This window comes from Leuciscus leuciscus (assembly GCF_965113295.1).
Source record: "Leuciscus leuciscus genome assembly, chromosome: 5".
NCBI lineage: Eukaryota > Metazoa > Chordata > Actinopteri > Cypriniformes > Leuciscidae > Leuciscus > Leuciscus leuciscus.
In genome coordinates this window covers 44,449,066-44,472,005 of record NC_138729.1, presented here as the reverse complement: position 1 = coordinate 44,472,005, position 22,940 = coordinate 44,449,066, and the positions used below count along the sequence as shown (strand labels likewise).

Sequence of the window (22,940 nt, the reverse complement as noted above, 5' to 3'; positions counted from 1 at the left end):
ATTGCATTAAAAATGAAAATATAAGTACATTACTTTTCAAATGGACAAATAAATATACATTTCAATATTTGTATTTAATTAAATTGCATTTAAAAAAGAATATATAATAAATTACTTTTTAGATAGATAAATAATCAGATAGGCTATTCAAAATAATATTTAATTAAATTGCATTAAAAAATGAAAATATAAGTAAATTACGTTTTAACAAATATATATACATTTAATTATGTAATTAAATTGCATTTTAAATAAATAAATATATAGTTTTCAAATAGATGAATAAATGGAGATGTAAATAATTTCACTTAAATAAATTGCAGTTTAAACAGTTTATTATTATTTAAATAATATAATTTTATTAATTAAAAAATACTTTTGTCAAATTAATTTGTGAACTGTGAAATGGCATTCACAAACTGACCGTTTGTGAATGCCATTTCACAGTTCACAAATTAATTTGACAAAAGTATTTTTTTATTAATAAAATGATATTTGACAGCTTTATTTAATTGTCTGTTGGTATTTGTTGCACTCCAACATAGAAAATATGTCAACCAAGTTGATAAAATAATGACAGCTTATCATTTAAAAAAAGAGTACCAATAGAACATCTAATTGACATGATTGATAAGAGATAGTGATGTGAAAGTGGGTGGAGCAGGAGAGCTTGACACACATCATGTAAAGTTAAGAGAATTGGTTTAGCATTGACTTTCACCATAAGCACAGCGGATATCCACTAATTTGGATCCAGTGACAGTTATGGCTGAGTCACTCTCTTTGACGCGTTCTTGCAGCGCACCCCAATTCTGTCAGATATTGTTGAGAACTTGAACTGTTTTTTTTTTTTTTTTCACTTTAATTCTTTGATGCCTGTGGTAGCATTAAGCTGGGCTGCAGAACACCACTTTGATTTCTTATTAGCAGTTTGCCTCTAACTTTAACACACACACACACACACACACACACACACGCACACAGTCACACACACAGCTATATTTCGTCTTGTTAGGGTTTTAAAGCTTAGCTGATAATCACATTACATCCCCCTTCTGTTATTTAGACAGTTTGTAATTATAGTTTTCCATGTTGGTCTAAAAACCTACCAAACATTAAATTTGCATTTTGTATCTGTTTATGTGAAAGAGAATGACACAGTTTATAGGCTGCAGAGTGAAAGATCAAAAGCTTCTTTAAACGAAACTGATCAGTCATAATTTATTCCTTAAGATATTCAGTCAGGCACTGCAAACAGCCTCCATCTCGAAGGAAATAAATCGTGTGATCTTGAAATATCTCGCTCTGTTTGACTGGAGGTGCCTCTTTGTGAGAGATTGAGCTAAGTGTGGATGTCTGAAGAATCTGTCTGCTGTCTTCTTTGAACGCACATTTGCTGCCTACGACTGCTACCATACCTTTGACAAATTTTAATAAGGTAATTGACTAGTGTACAGTACTTTTTGCAGGTAGGCAGGCAGGCAGGCTCGGATGTTTAAAAATTGCAAAGAGACTCCAGCTAAGTTAACAACATCAAGGTCACAATTTCATACTGATTAACATGTATAGCTTGAATGCACTGCAAGTAGCTTGGGACAAAAGCATCTGTCAAATGCATGAATGGTAATGTACTTTCAACTAAGGACATTTTCAGCAATGAGTGACATAGTTATGGTAGGGCTTCTACTGCCAGATGAGAAATTATGGCAGGTGCACAATGCATATCAAAAAATGCTGGATGTGTTGCCATACCTGTACAACAACGTTTTTTTTCTTTTTCTGCCACATGATGGCAGGAGATGTGCTAAAATAGACAGAGCTGCAACTGGTCAAAAACAAAGGACTCATTCATGAGTCATTGCCCTAACATTCAAAACAGTGACACCTTTGGAAAACACATCAAATAAACAACCATTAAAGTCACCATGAAATAAAAACGGACAATTTCTTCTATTCCTTTTTATGGAATAGAGCAGTGTTAATTATAAATAATTATCCGGGCACATCGTAATTTTTTTGCCTTTGTAATCTTTAATCAAAATAACTTCCCCTTCCTCTTGTGATATCTCTTCTCTGACATCTCTTCTTACTGACATGAGGGCGAGGCAACCTGTCACTCAAATGAGATCGACCAATAGCAAACCACAGCCATCCCACAATCCAATCAATTTCCCGTGGACAATTATTTAAAAAAAATTCAAAACATCAAATTTTTTTTTTTATCTTGTTCAAGAAGCTGTTTCACTCTGATATACGTCATAATAGGGAAGAAAATACACTAAAAAAAAAATAAGCTGTTGAACGTACTTGATTAAATTAAGGAAAACTTTTCCACGAAAATGAATTACATTTTTCCAACAAAATCTAATTTGTTTGAAATTATTTATTGTAACCTTGTTGTATGAACTTCAATTCATTTAGTTATTCCTGCTAGATAAAGTTTTGTCAGGTTGACCACATTTAATTTTTGCCCTGCCTAAAATCACCAACATTAAAATTTGAGCTAATTTGACTCTACAATTATTTCCAATGATAGAAGCTACTAGTGTTCAATTAAATTAAAAACACGTAATAAGTAATATTGAATATTACTTATGCAGGTCTGCGAAAGAGGTTTAAAGCATGTATAGAGTACTGAGTGCCCACAGCCTAAACTAAACACAGTCGCCACTCTTCTGCATAATGGTAACCACAAAATTCTAAAACATTACAGAAAGTCCTCTAAGTTTCTAACATAACTGAATATTAAACACTAACATTAACTAACAACATCTTTCCATTTACAGAAAAACACATAAAATAACACTTTAATCCCTAAATTTACCCTCCTAATGCAGTCCCTTGCAAAGCATGCTGGGAACTACAGATCCACTGCCCAGTTAGTTGTCAACAAAAATGATTCATGTAGTTTTCACACAAATGAATTAAGTAAACTTCAGTTTTAAATATATTAGGTTGATTGAACACAATTAAATTAAGTTGTGACAAAATATTAAACAATTGTGTTACTTTAGCTTATTTTAATTCATTAAATTTAACAAGAGGCAAAAATTTATTTTTTGAGTGTACTATCACAACTTCCATTTCATGCTGACTTTAAACTCTATGGGCCCTATCTTGCACCCAGCGCAATTGAGTTTGTACACCGACGCATGTATCATTCCTATTTTGCACCCGCGCACAGCGGACTTTTCAACGCTATCTCACGACCAATTCGTACGAATTCGTACGAATGATAAAAAGTTGGCTAATTCGTACTAATTCGTACGACCTCACTCGTACGAATTTGTACGATTTGTCTAAACCCACGTGATGGGTAGGTTTAGGGGCGGGGTCAGGGGTAGGTCATTCGTATGAATTCATACGAATTGGCCAATTCGTAAAATATGTACGATTTTGCAAAAATCGTACTAATTCGTACGAGTCAGGTCGTATGAATTCGTACGAATAAGCCACTTTGTAGAATTTGTACGTTTTCCCGTGAGATCGGGCTGGACTTTTCCCTCCACAGAAGCACGTCGGTTAACTAAGAAATACACTTGTGCTCCCGGGGGCGGTTCAGCGCAAAGAGGAGGCGTGTTCCGGCGCAAACGTTCCTTCATGCTATTTTGCAGGTTTAGAAAACAATTCCGCCACTGACTGAAAAAACCTAGTTTAAAGTCAGTGCCGCGTTGTGCATGATATTCAGATGCTATTTTAAGGGTGCATGCTTGGCCATAATCAATGTAGCGTGTGCACAACGCGCATACACTTTGATTCTCTCATCTTCACAGAAGCAGCAGTTTTCATTTTTGCAAATCATACATTATTAGGCTACGATAGATAGATAGATAGATAGATAGATAGATAGTTTATTATAAAAGCATACATCTAGCTTACACATTTACCCAAATTATCATACGCCTGTTTAAACGAAGTTAATTTGGGTGTGTTTCTCCATCCCCAATGTCACTTCTCTGTGTTTTACGGCCCTGACGAGAACGTCGGTCTCCTCGGCTGTGAACCGCTCCTGGCGTGCGCCTGGCAAATCCGCCATTATAATAGCAATCCGCCATGGAACAAGCGCGCCTGCTCTTAAAGGGAATGTGAGATGACGCTCTGATTGGTTTATTTCACGTTATACCCAAACCACACCTATGAATAATGAAGCAACAGCGCCCAAGACCCGCCCACAAAGTTATGCGTTTCACGCTTGATACTTGCGTTTCGCGCTTGATACTTGCGTTTCAGACCGTTAAAATAGGGCCCTATGACTTTTTCTGTGGTAGCATGCATTGTAAAGTATTTTTTGTGATTTGCACAAAAATGCACAGTTTTAAGAAAATAAGGAAGCATGAAGGCCGCCTCTAACCCCAACCACTAAACCTAACCGTCAGGGCGGCGTAAGCACATCATACAAAACTTACAAATGAAATACAAATTCATGTTTTGAATTTGGCCAAAATTTGCCAAAACATAAAATAGTTACAATTTGCCATGAGACTGTGTTGGCATTGTGTCCTCATTTTGTCTTGGGATTTGAAAACACGAGGGACAGCATTTTCATTTTTGTCATTTTCATTAAACTCTTGACATCCAGGAGGCCTTGGAGTATAAAAAGAAAGAGTGGAAATGTGAGCGTTTTTGTAATCATTCCAAGTGATTTAAAATTTAGGTAATTTATTTTTCATATGCACATTAAAATGTTTCAAATGTTTCCACGCTGTGATTGATCCTTTGACTGGATGCATGAAAGAAAGAAATACCTGAAGAGACACTGCATTGTTTATGCAGGCTAATGCAATTAATGTTAACCCAGAGACAGTAGCAGCGCTGTTTATTTTTAAAATGCCATGCATTTCATCCGTGAAAGCCTTTGCTAGCTGTGACAGTCCTTGAAGCAGTAGAAGTTTTGGAGGTGGCTGGATGCTGTATCTGCTGCTTCAAGCAGCGGCCACTAAGAATAAAAGTAGTTCAGGTGAATCTGAAACATGACAGGTTGGTCTGGCTGGAGTGGTCTCAAACTCTAATGCAGATCATCATCATTATTGTTATCAATAAGATGCTGTAATGTCAGTATGTAGGCATATACATTTTACATTGTTGTCATGGGCAGTTGATTGTCCTTCAGAAATCATTCTAATATGCTGATTTGGTGCCCAAGAAACATTTCTGATTATTATCAATGCTGTGCTGCTTATTTATTTATTTATTTATTTTATTTTTCAGAATTCTTTGATGAATAGAAAATTCAAAAGAACAGCATTTATTTGAAATCAAAATCATTTGTAACATTATAATTGTCTTTACTGAACATCAAAAGGCATTTAAAGTGTCCTTGCTGAATAAAAGTATTAATTAATTTATTTTTAAAAACTTTTGAACGAAAATCTAACAGTACTGTAGAAAAAAATATATAGTGTCAACCTGATATTCCAGATAAAATTATACATATATTAATGTAATATTTCTATTTTTCCTATTACAGAGCGATGGACATCTGCAGAGATCTGGGCAAACCGGCTTGGCTTGAGATCAGTCAGCCGGAGCCAGAAGTGCTTGACTGAACTTTCGGCAGACACACCTTGGAAATCTATCAATGACTGAAGGTAACAGGGCCAGACCATTCCTGCAGAGGTTGTTAGAGGATTTTACACAGTCACCCAATGCAGTTTTTGTCTTTAGCTTTATACATTTGTGGCTGAATTTGCCCACAAACAATTGGAATTGGTTATAGCAGGGTTTTTTAAAGAGGGGTCCGGTGACCTCCGAGGTGGTGTAGGGCCTGTGGAAAAGTTTAGAGAAAAACTGTGAAAAAAGCAAAGTAAATAAACATTTATTTACCGAATTTAACATTAATACGGGTTCATTGTTCACATATAAACAGATTGAACAAGGTTATATAACTGCTTGTTTTTCCTTCACCATTCTCAATCCATTTTCAATCCATGTTCATATGATATTCGAGAAGTCAGTGGTGGTTAAATAATATGCAGTGATCTCAGGGTTTCTCTCTTCCTCTCCTCATTTTATAGTCAGCTGTGACTGGTGTCCTATAATGGTATAGAGATTGTTCCAGAAGTAGAGGCCCAGCTGTGTCGGCAGTGATGATGCACTGCTGATGTCACACACAGCTGTGGCTGCCCTGCTGTACACGTGAGAGTGTGTTTAGACGCACAGTATGAAAGAGAAAAGCATAAATACTAAGCAGGAGAGACTGCACTAGCGGTTGTCTAAGCGTTAAGGTAAGTGTCACTGTGACTGTCTGGACATATGTTTAGCAGAGGCAATATAAAAACCACTATAGCCATTTTGCATTACCAACAAATGTTGCACATGACATTTCAATGGCATTTTAAAGAGAACCTATTATGCCCTTTTAGTTTTGATTTTGTTTTCGGGGTCTATAGGTTTTCTTGCTTGAATGTTAAAAAAAACATTACTTTTCACATATTTTACATTATTGCGGCACCTCTGTTACCAGTCTGTCAGTAACGCTCTGTTTAGTTCCGGTCTCTATGAAGCCCCGCCTTCCGAAAAGCGCAATGTGCTCTGATTGGTCGGCTGGACCAGTGTGTTGCGATTGGTCAACCACTTCCAGCGTGCTTCGGAAATGTCAAGCCTCTTACCAAAACTACGAGTTTCAACACTTCTAACGCAACTCAAAAAGGCCTCGCTCATTTATTTGGCATATGCCTTTAGTAGGAATTATTTAAATTAAGAATATTGTGACGTGTACGTTCCCGGAAGAAAACTCAAGACTACAAATGAGGCATTTCAGGGAGTTCAGAAACAGTGCTTACTGATATAGAGAATAACTCCCTTTGGAGTGACTTTGTGCTTTGTAACTTTCTAGACATTTTTTCATACTCAAACAACAACATAACACAGTAAAGAAAGTTGAAAATGTAAAAAAGCATAATAAGTCCTCTTTTAAGTCAATTAAACACAGTTACTCATATAAGCATACACAACCTACTCACTGTGAACTGATCTCTACTTTTATTTTCTGAAGGTATATACATATATAAAAAATAAGGGCATATGTACAATGGTAATAAATATCAACTTTTTGTACAAGCAAAATAAGTTACTTAACATAATTACCTAAAAAAAAAAAATAACCAACATTTTTTAAGATATCTTGAAATGCAAGAAAAGAGAAATTTTGTAATACAAAAACTCACAAAGAAACAGCAGATTTAAAGCCATGGGAGATGAACTGAATCAACTGAGATGACCGCATTTTTTCTTTCTTTTCTTTCTTTTTTTTATCAAGCAGGGAATACTGGTCAGTACAAAAAAGCCATGCATGATGCAAACAAGCATATGCAACACTTCTGGTCGCTCAGTGAAATTATGTCAGACTAAAGTCTGACTTTAAGTCATTAGACAGGCTTATCAAAGCAATTAGTGAAGTTTCACAATTTCAAGAGAGCCCTGAGAAGGCCTGGCAGAAAGTATTCGCTCCTTTGTTAATCTGACATTTCTCAGCGTACTTTTTAGTACAAAGTGTAGACTAGAAAAGAGCAAATGACAGAATGGAAAGCCACTTGCAAAATCGTAAAGCTCTCATGCCACAAAGAATAGCATTCCACCAAAACAAGAGTAGTAGTAACTTACTTAAGATTTCAGACAATACTTGAGTTCTGTGCAATGGACCAATTCCAGAACATAAAGCAGAGAATAAAAAAAAAAGGAAAACATGTCTGCAGTCTGCTTTGGCTTCACCCAAGGTGAAGAGGCACAGGTACGAAAAGTGTTTTCATATTTTTTCTAAAACATATGAGACTATTGTTTTATTGTTGAAACTTATATAATATATTTTGCAGAACATCATGCAACAAAGTATGGACCAGTGATGAGCATCATAGTGCCTCTCCACCCACAGGGTCACGAATAATCAAAATCTCCTTCATTTGTCTTCACAATCAAAGTCAATGGAATGAAATGTCCTCTGCTTTCAGTTTTCACCCTGTTTTTGTATTTAGTCTCTGTTTAAGAGTTGCAAAGCCCACACTGAAAGAGATAAGAAAGATATAGTCAGTTAGTTTATAGTTTTTATATGTTACGACAAAATCAAGTCAAAATATGGTCTTTAACATAATTTTTGTGGTCTTTTATAGAATTCTTTAATACATGAAAAAACGAAATAAACATTCATCAGTCATTAAAAACATTTATATAAATTATTATAAATGATTATTACACACAGGATATATTTTTATTGTCATAATCTTTTCGCCTGTCTCATATATAAACCTTCCAAGAATCTTATATACACTACAGTTCAAAAGTTTGGGGTAAGTTTTATTTTTATGAATACTTAACAAAATTAGTATTTTTATGAATATTCTTCTACAAAAATATTAAGCAGCACAACTGTTTTCAAAATGTGATAATAATAAGAAATATTTATTGAGCGTCAAATCAGCATATTAGAATGATTTCTAATAAAAGCTATTTTAAATTGTATTAATATTTCATAAAATTATAATTTCCACTGTAATTTTTGATCAAATAAATGCAGCCTTGGTGAGTATAAGAGACTTCTTTCAAAAACATGAAAAAGTCTTAGACTCCAAACTTTTGAATGGTAATGAATAGGTCTCAAATCTTCATTTAATTTGTAAAAAAGTAAGCAGCCCAAATAAAATTTGGGATAAAGTATGATTAGCTGTAGTCTTACCTGTGTTTTGATCAGCCGTAGCCTCTACTACTCATCCTGGACTTTATCAAGGATCCCTTTCATGTAGAACAATCCGGCTTTAGAACATGGGCGGAGTCTTCTATATCATTCCAGAAGTAAAGTTTCATTCCATCATCATGTAGGCAAACACTGGGGTTGTACTTAATTTGGCAGTTCAAGCCAAATATATACAATAATGCACTTGTTGTCACATCCAACACAGTCTTAGTACACATTCTGTTCACACTTTCCTCATGCTACTACCACTGGTAATCCTTTCACATTTCAGATGAAACTATTAATCGTAAAAAAAAAAGAAAGAAAAGAAGAAAACCTTCTTTAACAGTTGCAATAAACAGACATGGAAAAAAACCTCACAATATATTAGTGCTGCAAGTCTCAGTACACATTCTCAGAAAAAGACAAAATTTTAAAAAAGTTCTTGAGCTGTAGAGAAAGAAAGGCAAAGCATTTCTTCATGTTTCAAGTCCTGCTTCGGTTTTACAGCTCACTCAGTTTTTTTTCCCTAAACAATTTCTCCTCTGCTTTCCTCTTGAGAGAAGAGCGTGATTGTCATCTTGCGATTTAAGTTAATGCATGTCCTTTTCGCCTCCTCTCTCATGTGTTCTACCCATAAAAAGGGTGCAAAAAACATGGGGGCAAGCAACCTCTGGACGTCAAAAATAAGCTCTGTATCCTCCATCTTGCCAAATGATTAGGTTGCCAGACATCTGCCTAACGCAGATCAGACTGACGGCTACATTTGGCTGGTTGGGTTCCTCTCAGAGATGTACCTGTGTTCGCCTGTTAGCCAAGATCAACACGAGGCCCTGTCGGTCAGGTCCATTAAATATAGACATTTACAAAAAGCTTTGCGAGATGTGTTCAGTCTCGGTTGGGTGTTAGTACGTATGAGAACCAGAATAATCCAAGGGAATGTCGGTGGCCTTATGGCACGGGAGATTGACAGAGAAGAAATAGGTTGCGAGTAAGATGAAGAGAGTTCCCCAAGCAGGAGGGAGGTAGGTGAGGTTTTCTGTGGTTCCTGTGAGGTCTACACAGAAGACTCCTCGGGATTGGCATCGGGAAGCACGCTCCTCTGCTGCAGAGTTCTCCGGAGCTCCTCTTTGAATGGACTGGTGTAGTCGTTCTCTCGGCTGCCCAGTCCGAGTCCGCTTCCCATGCCCATTCCCGATCCCGTGCTCGCTCTCTCCTCTCCGGCCGTGCTCAGATTCAGGCGGATGTATCCATTGGTGCCTGAGTTTCGGATGTTGGTGAGGCTCAACCTGCTCGGCGAGTGAATGGGCTGACCGGGAATAGCACTCGGAGATGCCGTGCTGCCGGTGGAGCACATTGCATGCCCGGGGACAATTTTAAGGGAGCCGTCCGAGTAGTAGTAATTAGCTCCCGTTTCCCAGAAGCGATCCTCGTCGTTCGCCATCTTGCTCGGCACGAACGATGGCCGGCTGGGAGGCTCTTTGGGTAAAGTAATGGGGTACACTAAAGTGCTCTCCAGCGGCTTCATTTCCGCCCCTTTTCCCAGTGCCAACTTCAGTCTTCTACGAAGGTACAAAGACGCGATTAGCAGCAACAGACAAGCGGCACCCAATGTGATCACCAGCACCCAGAATAAACCCATGCTGCCGTCAGGAGCGCGGGCCTCCATGAAGACGGGCGCGCTGGCTACCACTGCGACCTGGTATCTCTCCATCTGGAACTTCACGCCTTGCTCCTCCGAGTAGCAGACGTAGCGGCCCACTTGAAGGGAACCGGCTTGGGGGATAACGAGGGAGCGGAGGGCTCGGTCGAATCGCGGCCCAATGGCCTCACCCTCCACAAGGGCCAGCTCACGTTCGTTGAGCTCCCAGAAGGGCTGGGCCAAGTTGGAAACCAGATTGCAGGGCAATACCAGATCCGATCCAACGACCACAGTCACATTTCTCAACCTAGAATGATCTGGGAAAATAATGGATTTATTTCACTTTTGAAATAATAAAATAATTGAAATAACATTAGTTAAAACAGTGTTAATGTTTTACATAACTTTTTGTTTTAGTCTGTTCTCATGTAGGTAAATTCCCTGACATTATTGAATGTGAATGGATTATTTGAAACAAATCATATTCTGTCTAGATTTCTCTTCTTCGGAAAACATGGTTAGTACATTGTCAATATTTTACATTATTATTTCTCTCTTGTTATATTGAATTAATTTAATTTAATTTATTATTTTTGTTAGTAATTTCATTGACCAGATATACACTGCTTTAAAGGGATAGATCTCCCAAAAATGAAAATTCTTTCATCATTTACTCACACTCTTGTCATTCCAGACCCGTAAGACTTCTATTCATCTTCAGAACACCAATGAAGATCTTTTTGATGAAATCTGAGAGCCTGCTGTCCCTCCTTTGACAGCTTCATAAAGAGATTGTAAAATTAATCCATATGAATTGAGCCGTTTAGTTTTAAAATTTTCTGAAAAGAGTCATTTGCTTTATATGATGAAAAGATTGAATTTAGGCTTTTATTCACATTTAAACATTGATCAGCGAACATAAACAGAAGCTCAGTTGCAGAAGCTCAAACGTGCTGCGTAACACACAAGAATGAACCTGATTGGTTCTCGCATGTCAAGTGAACATGCTTGAGCTTCCGTTTACCACAACTGATGTGTGAGTTGATGAATGTTTATATGTGAATAAATAGCTATATTCAATTTGTTCATCATATAAAATGATTGTGTCTCTTCAGAAAATGTTGGACTAAACCGCTCAATTTATATGGATTAGTCTTACGATCTCTTAATGAACTTTTTGAAGCATCAAAGTGGAGGGACAGAAAGCTCTCAGATTTCATCAAAAAGATCTTCATTTGTGTTCCGAAGATGAATGAACGTCTTACGGGTTTGGAACGACAAGAGGGTGAGTTTTTATTTTTGGGTGAACTTTTCCTTTAAAAGTGTTCGTGTCCCCTAATGGAAACCGTTCACTGCAGGGGGGCCTGTAGGGGGCAGCGTAAATCTGACGTACCAGGGCTGGGTATGGAGAAAGGCTTATCAAACTTGGCTTTTCCTCGGTTGAACCTCTCCAGCATGAGGTCCTGCGAGAGTGTGGATGTGGAGCTGTGGGGGGGGAGAACAAATATTGACGATGTGTCAGAAGGCTGTTAGACACACTGCTATGGGGATGCAGCTTAAAAGTATAAAAAGGGACCCGTGGAGGAGAACAGAGGGGGTGGAAAGGGAAAGCCTTTGCAAAATGATGAGGAGCGAGCGGCGGAGGAGAGCAAGAGTAGAATCAGAGAGAAAATAAAGAGGAGAGCGCAAAAGACAGAAAAGGAGCAGATGGAGGATGGTGCAAGGATGCAAGCAGTAGAACCAAAAGATTGATGAATTTACCCGCGGTGGAGGTCGATGCGGACACAAGCGCGTCCCTCGCTGTCCCAGGCACAGTACGGGTCTCTGGACAGCAGGCAGTCTGGCTGTGAATGGTACCGGCTGCAGTTTGCCAAGGGCAGCTGAAGAACCTCAGAGCGTGAGCCAATGTACAAATACTTCTATAGAGAAAGAATGGGAGAATTTGGAATTAAATGAAGGAAAACAATAGCAAATAAATTATTTACAGTGATCGGTGCATTCTGTTTTCCTACTCTGTTTGAACAAAACCCATTAATGCTAGTCAGGCTAGAGAGCTGACATCAAAGAGATTGTCTCAGCAAGAAAACAGATCAGAAATTACTTTGCTGTGCGAGATGGTGAGGCTGTCCACCGGTTGCTGCCGATCAAACAGCTGGATCTCTTCTATCACATGGGCCTCTGAACCCAAAATCACGACACGCTGGAGCCATCCATCCGCTGAACGACAAACAAAGAGGCCGGGAGGAAAGATGGTGGGGATAGATTATATTCAGAGGGGGAGAAATAATGTGATGGGGACAGAGTGGGGGAAAGGAGAGAAAGGAGAGACAAATAGTCCATTAATGTATCATCAACACGTGGCATATTTTTCCGTCATTGGATTTTAGGAACAAGGTTACGCAGATTACCGGGAGGAAAATTGAATACACCCCAGCTGGTGCCGTGACCTATCATAACTCTGAGTGTGTACTTTATCCCCGTCCTCTCACACAGTGCTTGTCACAGATAATGTGCCACTGACCTCTCACTCAGTCTGGTAGAAAAAGGGAACGTGCGGAAAAGGGATAACGGAGGAGAGTTGAAGAGCTACAGGGTGTGTTTTACAAATCCACCCTGGCACTTTTGCTCATGTCAGAGTATCTTTGTTCACTCTTAATCCTCAATCCAAGATTCTCTCTGCCACACACACACACACACTCACACTCACTCACTCACACACACACACACACACACACACACACACACACACACACACACACACACACACACACACACACACACACACACACACACACACACACACACACACACACACACACACACACACACACACACACACACACACACACACACACACACACACACGCGCACGTGCACACACGCACTTTTATTGTAAAATATATTTTATAATAATATTCATGTAGTTTCACAATTAAAATCATGTCCTGTGGTATGACAAATACATTTTTAAAAATATGAAAATATATTTAAAACTTGTTTTTCAAATAATGTCATAAAATTATTTATGCTTTCACTACTAATTTTAAAAAGTCCTGCGGTATGACAAATGCATTTTTTTTTAAATATATAAAAATGTATATTTTATTATAAAACTATTTTTTAAAATAATATTCATGTCATTTTTCAATAAATAGATTGCCATAAAAATCTTTTTTGTGCACTAGTCATTTTAAATAGTCCTGTGGTATGACAAATACTTTTTTTTAAAGTATAAAAAAACATTTAGGAATATATATTGTATTAAAAAAATATATGTTAAAATAATACTCATGCAGTCTCTAAATCAATATGATGTCATAAACCCCTTTTTGCCTTCACAAGTAATTTTACTAGTATTTTTTTTGACAAATACATTTTATTTTAAAGCATATATTTTAGTATAAAAATATATTTTATAATAAGATTTATGTAGTCTTTCAATGAATACGATGCTTAATATAATGCTATATATATGCTTAAACTGAATAAAAGAAACTGGCAAAATTGTTGGAAATATCACCACAGGATGTCACCTTTCTGAAAATATTTAACTAGGTTTGTCTAGATGTATTCGTCTTTTGTGAGGGATTGGTGAAATACTGAACTCATTGGATACCAATGATGGTTGAGCCTTGAGCCTTGTGAGTGTGTTTATATGAGAGTGCCAAGGCCAAATACATCTTTTCAATTTATGTTTCAAGGACTGACCTTCCTGCATGACAGGAATTAATTGGCAGAGGTGACATTTCCACTTAGATACAACGTTATGGCTAATAAAATGGTTTCTTTGGCTGCTCTATTTATATTTACACACAAAAGGACAAAGGAACAAGAAGGACAATGCAGGAGACTGTCAAAAAACGCTCTTGACAAAGAAACACTGCTCTTATTAGCTGTGTAACATTCCGTACAATGATCCATGTATGCGTCTGACCCTCTATAACACACCTGTGCCTATGAAGAGCATGTTGTAGGATCTCTGGTCCAGTGAGCTCACTCTGTCCACAGCTATTCGGGTGAAGTTGATCCCTTTAGTAAGCAGCAGGGGGCGAGCTTCTGCCCGGAGCTCCATTAGCGGATGCTTCTTAGCAAAGTTTAGCGTAGCGTCAGGCAGCTGAAGAGAACTGTTGTAGCCGTTTTCCCTGTCAAAGTTTGTGATGCACTGTAGAAAGAAACGAAAGTCTTTTTACTTGATTAGGCTTTATAGCACACGTCATAAAATGTGTATTTTTTAAACAACATTATACAAATTTAAAATAAAATCAGTATAGTATTCTCAGTTTGTTTAACGCTTTGACATTTACAAAACTTCAAACTGGCTCCCTGTCAGTTCATGAGTTGGGTTACATACGAAATCGCGTACTTCCCTGCTACAGTAGGGCCGAAAAACAGTATGTGACAAAAGAAGTATGTCCGAATTCATCAGTTGACCTACTACTTCTATCAAAATTCTGAAGTGTGCGAACACTGGACACTTTACTATCCCATAAGGCCACGGGAGAGGAGTAACTGCAACTGACTCTGGTAGGTCACATGATAATGACAGCATGGTGAATGTACTACGTCCAGATTACATTCATACTACACACAGTCATACAATATAGAAGTAATTACTTGCAAAGTAATTACTTATTATATTACTTATTCAAATAAGTACCTACTCAAGAGAGTATGCGATTTCGGACACAGCTCTGGACTTTGAATCAAACTAGCCACACCCCCCACAGGAACTTGAATTGGAATAACAGGAAAAAGAATGAGCCGTAAATTTAAAGAATTATGGGAAATGAAGTATTCTTCTACCCCGGTTCACAAAAGTTAATTAATAAATGTGATGAGATATATAAATTAAAAATACAAAAATTACAGCAATATAACTTTCTCTCTTTCAGTTTCATTTCATTTTAAATCTGCTACCTCTTTGCAACCTTCATTTAAATTCAGGTATGTAATTTTATTTTAATGTACACTACAATTAAAAAGTTTGTGGTCGGTAAGATTTTTTCATGGTTTTGAAAGATGTCTCTCGGGTGCATTTATTTGATCAAGAAAACAGTAAAAACAGTAATATTTAATATACAAGCTGAATTTTCAGCATCATTGTATTCAGTGTCACATGGTCCTTCAGAAATCATTCTAATATTTTGATTTCCTGCTCAAGAAACTTTTCTTATTAATATCAATGTTCAAAACAGTTAATTTTTGTGGGAACCGTGATACAATTTTTTTTCAGGATCTTTGATGAACAAAGTTCATAAGAATATTTGAAATAGATTTTTTTTTTTCATAACAACATAACTTTTGATCAATTTAATGCGTCCTTGTTGAATACAAGTATTAATTTCATTAAGCATTTGAATGATCCTGTATATGGTATTTTTCAATTTACTTCTGAATGGCCCCCAGTCAACATCACTGCATACTTTTGCACTTCTCCATCCCGAAATATTTACATTACTTGAAATTACATAATAAAAGTTTTCCAAACAATGTTTTCTGCAAACTTTTTCTGACATAATCTGACTCAAAATCTTTGTTAAGATGTTTATAAAATGTTATAATCCAACAGGAATATTATTAAGTTCTTATTTTGGGATGAAACATCACTGTATGTACAAAAGTGGTGTGCTATTTTTATCCGAGTGCTTAGTCACGGCCTCTCGGCCTCTCATCTCAACGGCTGCTCAGCTCACCGCTCCAGGTCGAGGACTGGGTACAGTGCCGGTGTATCGGACCCATCGCTGAGACGACTCCCTGTACTCTTTATACGGCCCGTCGAACACATTTTTCACCTCTCCGATCTGGTACTGACACACAGCAGACACATCCACATCCCCCCTGAGAGAGAACAAAGGATAAAGAAAGAGAAGGAGAGAGAGGGAGAAAAAAGTAGTCAGTCAGTCTGAACTAAATGACTGCGCTACATTGGCTGGTTTATTACAGTAATAGTCTTACTGTCATCATAATGACAGTGCAGCATTTTCTACACTTGAGGATCACGGCTGGGTGTTTGGCACGGTGACACTTTCATATAAGCAGAGGACAGAGTGACTTTCACAACTACGCCAGGAAGAGGAAGAGAGGGAAATATTTATGAGTATGACACGGACTGGCATGGCAGGAGGGTTCGCTCACCACTGCGCATGGAAGATGCCATAGAAACTAGTGCTCCTCCAGTCCGCCCCAGGCAGGGTGAAGACAGCCCGCAGGTTATTAAAGGTGATGTGGCGCTCGGGGAAAGAACACATCAGCCGGGCCTTCTGGAAGGTGGTCCACTTCTTCTGCAGGGTCCGTGTGCCACCTAGGTCTCCCTGAATAGTGAAGCAAGTAGCCATTTAACAGACGTTTTTGTTCAAAGCTATTTTCTTTATACAGGTACAATTGCCCTAGAGCAGCCCTGCTGAAAAATACAGCATTGCTGCTCACCCGAATGCTTTAGAACAGAATGACTATGCTAGTCCACCAGCTAGACCAACATAAACCAGCTTTAACCAGCATAAACCAGCCTGGAGCAACATGGAATTCTTGCTGGTTTATGCTGGATTTTTCAGCAGGGAGGGGAAAATCAGAACCCCTTAGACGTTTAAAAACACATTCATATGTTTTCAGTAAGTAAATTATTTCAATTGCTTTTATTATATATATATATATATATATATATATATATATATTGCTTGAAGATTGCCTGTGCCCTCAGTATATATACATACAGTCAAGTCAAGTCAAGTCAAGTTTATTTGTATAGCGCTTTTCACAATACAGATTGTATCAAAGCAGCTTCACAGTATTAAATTAAAATAATACAACAAAGTTTGTTTCAAGAGGAATTTATTGATTGATAAAATTAAATTAAATATCCCCAAAATATCCCCAACTGAGCAAGCCAAAGGCAACAGTGGCAAGGAACCGAAAAACTTCATCAAGTGACCTAATGGTGTCCTAAAACTCCATCAGGTGACCTAATGGAGAAAAAAAAACCTTGGGAGAACCCAGGCTCAGTCGGGGGCCAGTTCTCCTCTGGCATTTATGAGCTAGAGGCCGGATTGTAGTTTGAACTGTAGGATTATATGAATGCCTGGCTGAAGAGATGCGACTTTAATCTAGTTTTAAACTGGGAGAGCGAGTCTGAGCAACGAACAGTATCAGGAAGACTATTCCAGAGTTTTGGAGCCAAATGTGAGAATGCTCTCCCTCCTTTGGTGGTTCTGGATATCCTAGGTATGACCAAAAGCCTTGAATTTAGTGATCTTAAAGAGCGCGATGGATTATAGGGTGATAAAAGATCCGTTAAATAGACTGGAGCTAAGCCGTTTAGGGCTTTATAGGTCAGTAGCAATACCTTGTAATTAATACGGAACTTTATAGGTAACCAATGCAGTGATGATAAAATCGGTGTTATATGATCATATTTTCTTGATCTAGTAAGAACTCTAGCGGCGGCATTTTGGACTAACTGTAGCTTGTTTATTGAGGATGCAGGACAACCAGCTAGTAAAGCATTACAGTAATCCAGTCTCGAGGTCATGAATGCATGAACTAACTTTTCTGCATCAGAAACTGATAGCATATTACGTAGCTTAGCAATGTTTCTAAGGTGGAAAAATGCTGTTTTTGTAACATATGAAATATGATTTTCAAAAGACAGGTTGCAATCGAGTATAACACCCAGGTCTTTTACTGTAGAGGATAAAGTAACAGGACATCCTATGATGTTAAAGTTGTATTGTGCGAGGTTTTGTGGGCGGTTTTTTGAACCGATAAGTATTACCTCTGTCTTGTCTGGATTTAATAAAAGAAAATTACGGGTCATCCAATCTTTTATATCTTTAACACACTCTGTCAATTTGGAAAATTTTGCGTTTTCATCCGGCCGTGATGAAATATATATTTGAGTGTCATCAGCATAACAATGGAAACTAATTCCATGTTTCCTTATAATATTTCCAAGTGGCATCATATATATTGAAAATAACAGAGGGCCTAATACAGATCCCTGCGGCACTCCATAGTTTACTGGAGTTATGTACAGTATAGTACAGTACGGTACATACTGTATAGCCAATACAGTATATATATATATATATATATATATATATATATATATATACCAACATAATATTGGTTAAATGCTGTAAACTTCTGTACACATAATTGCTAAAAATTATGCAAATGTGAATGTAAATAAAGTGAACCTAGTGCACATTACGTTCCCAACTAAAAAAGTAAAATCATAAAAAAGAGATAAAAAACTGAAATAGATTATATATATCTTTTTTTTTATCTGCCAAGGAAATACATTTTCCCATTTTTATTTTAGCTTGATGTACAAAACTAACTAAAACTGAAATAAAATGTAACTATATAGACATATATATATATATTAAAAAAAACCTGATAAAAATAACAAAAACACACACACACACACACAAAAAAAAACTAAAAACCTAAATTAAAATTAAGACTAAAATTAAATAAAAAATATATGAATGAAAACAAATTAAAACTATTAATAAAAACTATAATATACCTCAAGGATTCTAAAATAACGCTGGTTCACAAATGCACATTAAACGGTTGCGGAGAGTTAATGAGAAGCAGAATATTTAATATGAAACGAGCTGCTCTGAAACACTGTATTACACCTCAGTGCCACTCTTCACTCTGAAACACGCAACGCAACAGACTTCTTTAATTAAATCGTAGCCTTTGACTCGATAATCGCAATTTTATAAGATATACTGCTATTTCCGTTTTATTTTGATTAATTGTGCAGCTCCATTTGTTTATTTGACTCGCAGTTCCCTCATGAACCCCCGTTTGAGAAACCCTGCCCTAGAGCAACCCGATGTTGAGTGCCTTGCTCATTCAGCAACCTTCTGGTCGAATACTTCTGGTGTATGTGAGTTCTGAGTTTACATTCTCACCTTACACACACGCGCCACCCGTGCCACGGTCAGATCACTGTCGCAGTCCAGCTCCAACGCTCTCTCGCTGAAGAAGAAGTAGATCTTATCGTCGTCTCCATCTTTACTATTGCGGCTCTCCCGGACCAGCGCCGAACCCACAAAGTTTGGCTCTGTACCAGACAAAAGGGAAAGATATGGAAGAACGTGTTGGAGACACAGCACTTAATAGATAAGGGGCTGGTGGTGGTTACTTGATGAAACAGATAAAAGATCTTAAATATCCACCTTGGGACATTGTTTATTGAGCTGATTTCGGATTAACCCTGCTGGAAAGATCAGGGCCCTGTTCCCTGTACATCGCTTAATACTGAGATAATATATCAAATGCTGTAAGACCAGATCTTTTCTGGCTGATTCAGTTTATCAAGCACATGGTTGGATTTGATTAGCATGAGTGGAATGAGTTTTTGAGATCGTATACTCTTAAAAATAGGAATATTATGTAAACTATTACAATTTGATATGAATCAGTGCTTATAGAACACATGAGTACATGCACTTATTTAAGAAAGACTGTGTTTTTTTCTCTTTCTCATCAAGGTTGAATTTAATTGATACAAAAATATAGTTAAAAAAACTGTATTTAAAATAACTGTATTCTAATTTATTCCTGTGATGGCAAAGCTGAATTTTCAGCATCATTACTCCAGTCTTCAGTGTCACAAGATCCTTCAAAAATCATTATAATATGCTAATATGCTCAAGAAACATTTCTTATTATTATAAATGTTGAAAACAGTTGCTGCATAATTTTTTTTACGGAAACTTTGATAATTTTTCAGGATTCTTTAAAGATCAAAAGAACAGCATTTATTTGAAATAGAAATCATTTGTAACAATGTAAAAGTCTTAACCGTCACTTTTATGCCGTGTTATGCCACTTTTACTTTCATGCCGGATAGAAGCATTCATTTCTTTCCAATTTTTTAAATTAATTATATTATATTATATTATATTATATTATAAACATCTTTCTTAAGAAAAAAAAATGTTCATGCCAGATAGAAGCATTCATTTCTTTCCAATTTTTTTAATGAATTATATTATATTATATTATATTATATTATATTATAAACATCTTTCTTAAGAAAAAAAAATTCACAAGCCAAACAAGAAGTAAGTCTACCAGAAATCTCTGGACCTTAAAAGAGCAACGAAACACTGCCAAGGCAACTACAAGGAGAAAGCTGGCTGAAAGCTGGGGATGAATTAAACGTGTAAATATTTAACTGTTACATTATATTTACATTTTCATTTCCCTTGCATTTCTACAGGTTTCATGTGTCAGATGTTAATGTATTCAGATGAACTTAACATTTAATTTGACAGGCCCTGCAACGCCACTGCATAATGGCATAAAAGCTCTCTGTAAAAGCCTGCGTTCTTATGTGACCGGGAAACAACAAAAATCATAGATGTTTTCTTATTACGTAGGAGGGCCAGGTACACTTCTCTAATGGAACGACAGACAGCATCTCCTGAGCTGTAGAAAACACAAAGAGCCAAAGGCCAATGTACAATGTCTGCATTGCAGTTAATGCACAGACCAGACAAACTGTACAGCAAATGTGAGGTAAATGATCCCCTCACACCTAAAGCAGTTCATCACAGTGAGTAAAACGTCTGTGCCTATTATCATCTACAAAATGATTATGTTCTTTTAAATTAGGCTATTATTAAAATAATTATAATAATACTTAATTCTTACATCCCCTGGGTGCGTTCACAAGAATGGTGCAGAGGCTGGGACAGACTTCAACATCCGAAATCTAATCCTGTTTACGTTAAACAAAAAAGGTTTGAGCTTATGGACCTGTTGCTATGACAACGACTCAGAGATGAGCTTTGGAGAATGAAACAATACAGGATTGTGTCAAGTCGGCTACAACTGAATCCAGATAACTCAGTAATCCACGTCCAAAGAAGCAACATGGTTCGCTAATAAATTCTGTAAAAAATTGTAATTATTAAATTATATATATTTACCGCCAACCACTGGCAGTTTTAGTTTCTTATTTACACTATCATTTCATTACAAATATTATCCATATTTCCATATTAATAAATAAAAAAATCACCCAAAAAGGAAAATTCTGTCATCATTTAGTCACCCTCATGGCTGTTGAAGCCTAAAAGTTTATATGTAATAAATTCAATGTTGAATCAAAACATTTTTTTTTAAATGTCTATTTGATGCTTTCCTCATTTTACACAATAATGACATAATTGCCAAATTTGCCAGATTAATTCGATGAATTAATCGCCATGTCATGTAATTAATTCAATTAAAAATCGTATTCGCTTTATATATAAAAATATATTTCTTTTTTATATAATTATAAATACCTAAATGCAACCGGACATTTACTACTCATAAAAGCCAAGAAGCGTTAAATACATAACTACGTGTAATATGTATAATATAAGAATTACAGGATCGTGTCAAGTTGCCAAGTGCCAACAACTGAATCCAGAACTCAGTAATCCATGTCCGAAGGAGCAGCCTGGTTTACTCTCTGTCCTGATGCTGGTAAAGCTGGTCAACCATGGGCACCAGTATAACATAATATAGTCTTTTCAGCAGGAGAACGAAATATATGTTATGTTTGTTTTCAGATTTACCGTTGAGCCAAGCCGGTAGGTATTCACTCTTCATGCTGTAATGTTGTTGTCCCAGGTTCCTCAGGATTACGGGCTCTGTGCCCAGGAAGTTATTGAGGGTGGCGGAGTACAACTCTTTGTCTAGGAAAGGAGAAGAACGCTTAGAGCGGGAAAAGGCACATATGCACACACTCCTGTCTACAGCCTCACAGTTATGAGATATTAAAGAGGGACTCCGTTCTCTCCCAAGTGTGGGAAGAGAGGAGGCATAAACGCATCCACGGGCGGCGCCGAGCACAAACAGACACCCACGCACAAGATACAAGAATAATAATGCAGGTTTTTACATGTCAGAAACGTGTGCATACAGATGACTCACCCACTATGAGGCCTGTGTGACCCTTGGCGGGGTCGTAGGGGCACTTTCCCTTACCGTCCTCCGGGGCAGCGCTATCCAGAGTGAAATGATCTGCATTCTATTAGAGAAAGACAGAAACAGTTACATATGGATCAAGCAAACACACATGACCAGACACACACACTGAGCCACCGGCTGTTTGCCAACTGAAGTTTAAGCAGCAGCTGAGCCCTCTTGCATCGTCCTCCTGCCCACACACAAATAAGAGCACACACACACACACACACACACACACACACACACACACACACACACACACACACACACACACACACACACACACACACACACACACACACACACACACACACACACACACACACACACACACACACACAATGACAATACACAAGCCACATCATGTCGTCTTGTCATCATTTTCTACAAATATATTAAGCAGCAAAAACGGTTTTCAATATTGATAATAATAAGAACCATTATTCATAATTGAGCACCAAATCAGCATATTAGAATGATTTCTGAAGGATCATGTGACACTGAAGACTGGAGTAATGATGCTGAAAATTCAGCTTTGCATCACAGGAACAAATCACATTTCAAAATATATAATAATAATATTTAATATGAATAATTAATATTTAAAAAGAAATTCATTCAATTATGAATTAAAATGGAAAACAGTTATTT

General features: G+C 37.2%; 1 protein-coding gene across 1 annotated transcript in view; it reads right to left on the bottom strand.

Moving 5' to 3' along the window:
• Window positions 1-6,964: 6,964 nt before the first annotated feature.
• sema4c (sema domain, immunoglobulin domain (Ig), transmembrane domain (TM) and short cytoplasmic domain, (semaphorin) 4C) overlaps window positions 6,965-22,940 on the bottom strand; it is a 58,848-nt gene continuing 42,872 nt past the window's right edge. Inside the window, exons 6-16 of the mRNA XM_082170234.1 lie at window positions 22,254-22,350; window positions 21,896-22,015; window positions 19,232-19,383; window positions 16,443-16,618; window positions 16,001-16,145; window positions 14,256-14,469; window positions 12,409-12,524; window positions 12,069-12,226; window positions 11,701-11,792; window positions 8,669-10,624; window positions 6,965-7,998 (exon numbers count right to left, since the gene is read on the bottom strand). Coding sequence (XP_082026360.1) covers window positions 9,723-10,624; window positions 11,701-11,792; window positions 12,069-12,226; window positions 12,409-12,524; window positions 14,256-14,469; window positions 16,001-16,145; window positions 16,443-16,618; window positions 19,232-19,383; window positions 21,896-22,015; window positions 22,254-22,350 — 2,172 coding nt within the window. The 3' untranslated portion in view covers window positions 6,965-7,998; window positions 8,669-9,722. The remainder of the gene's footprint in view (window positions 7,999-8,668; window positions 10,625-11,700; window positions 11,793-12,068; window positions 12,227-12,408; window positions 12,525-14,255; window positions 14,470-16,000; window positions 16,146-16,442; window positions 16,619-19,231; window positions 19,384-21,895; window positions 22,016-22,253; window positions 22,351-22,940) is intronic.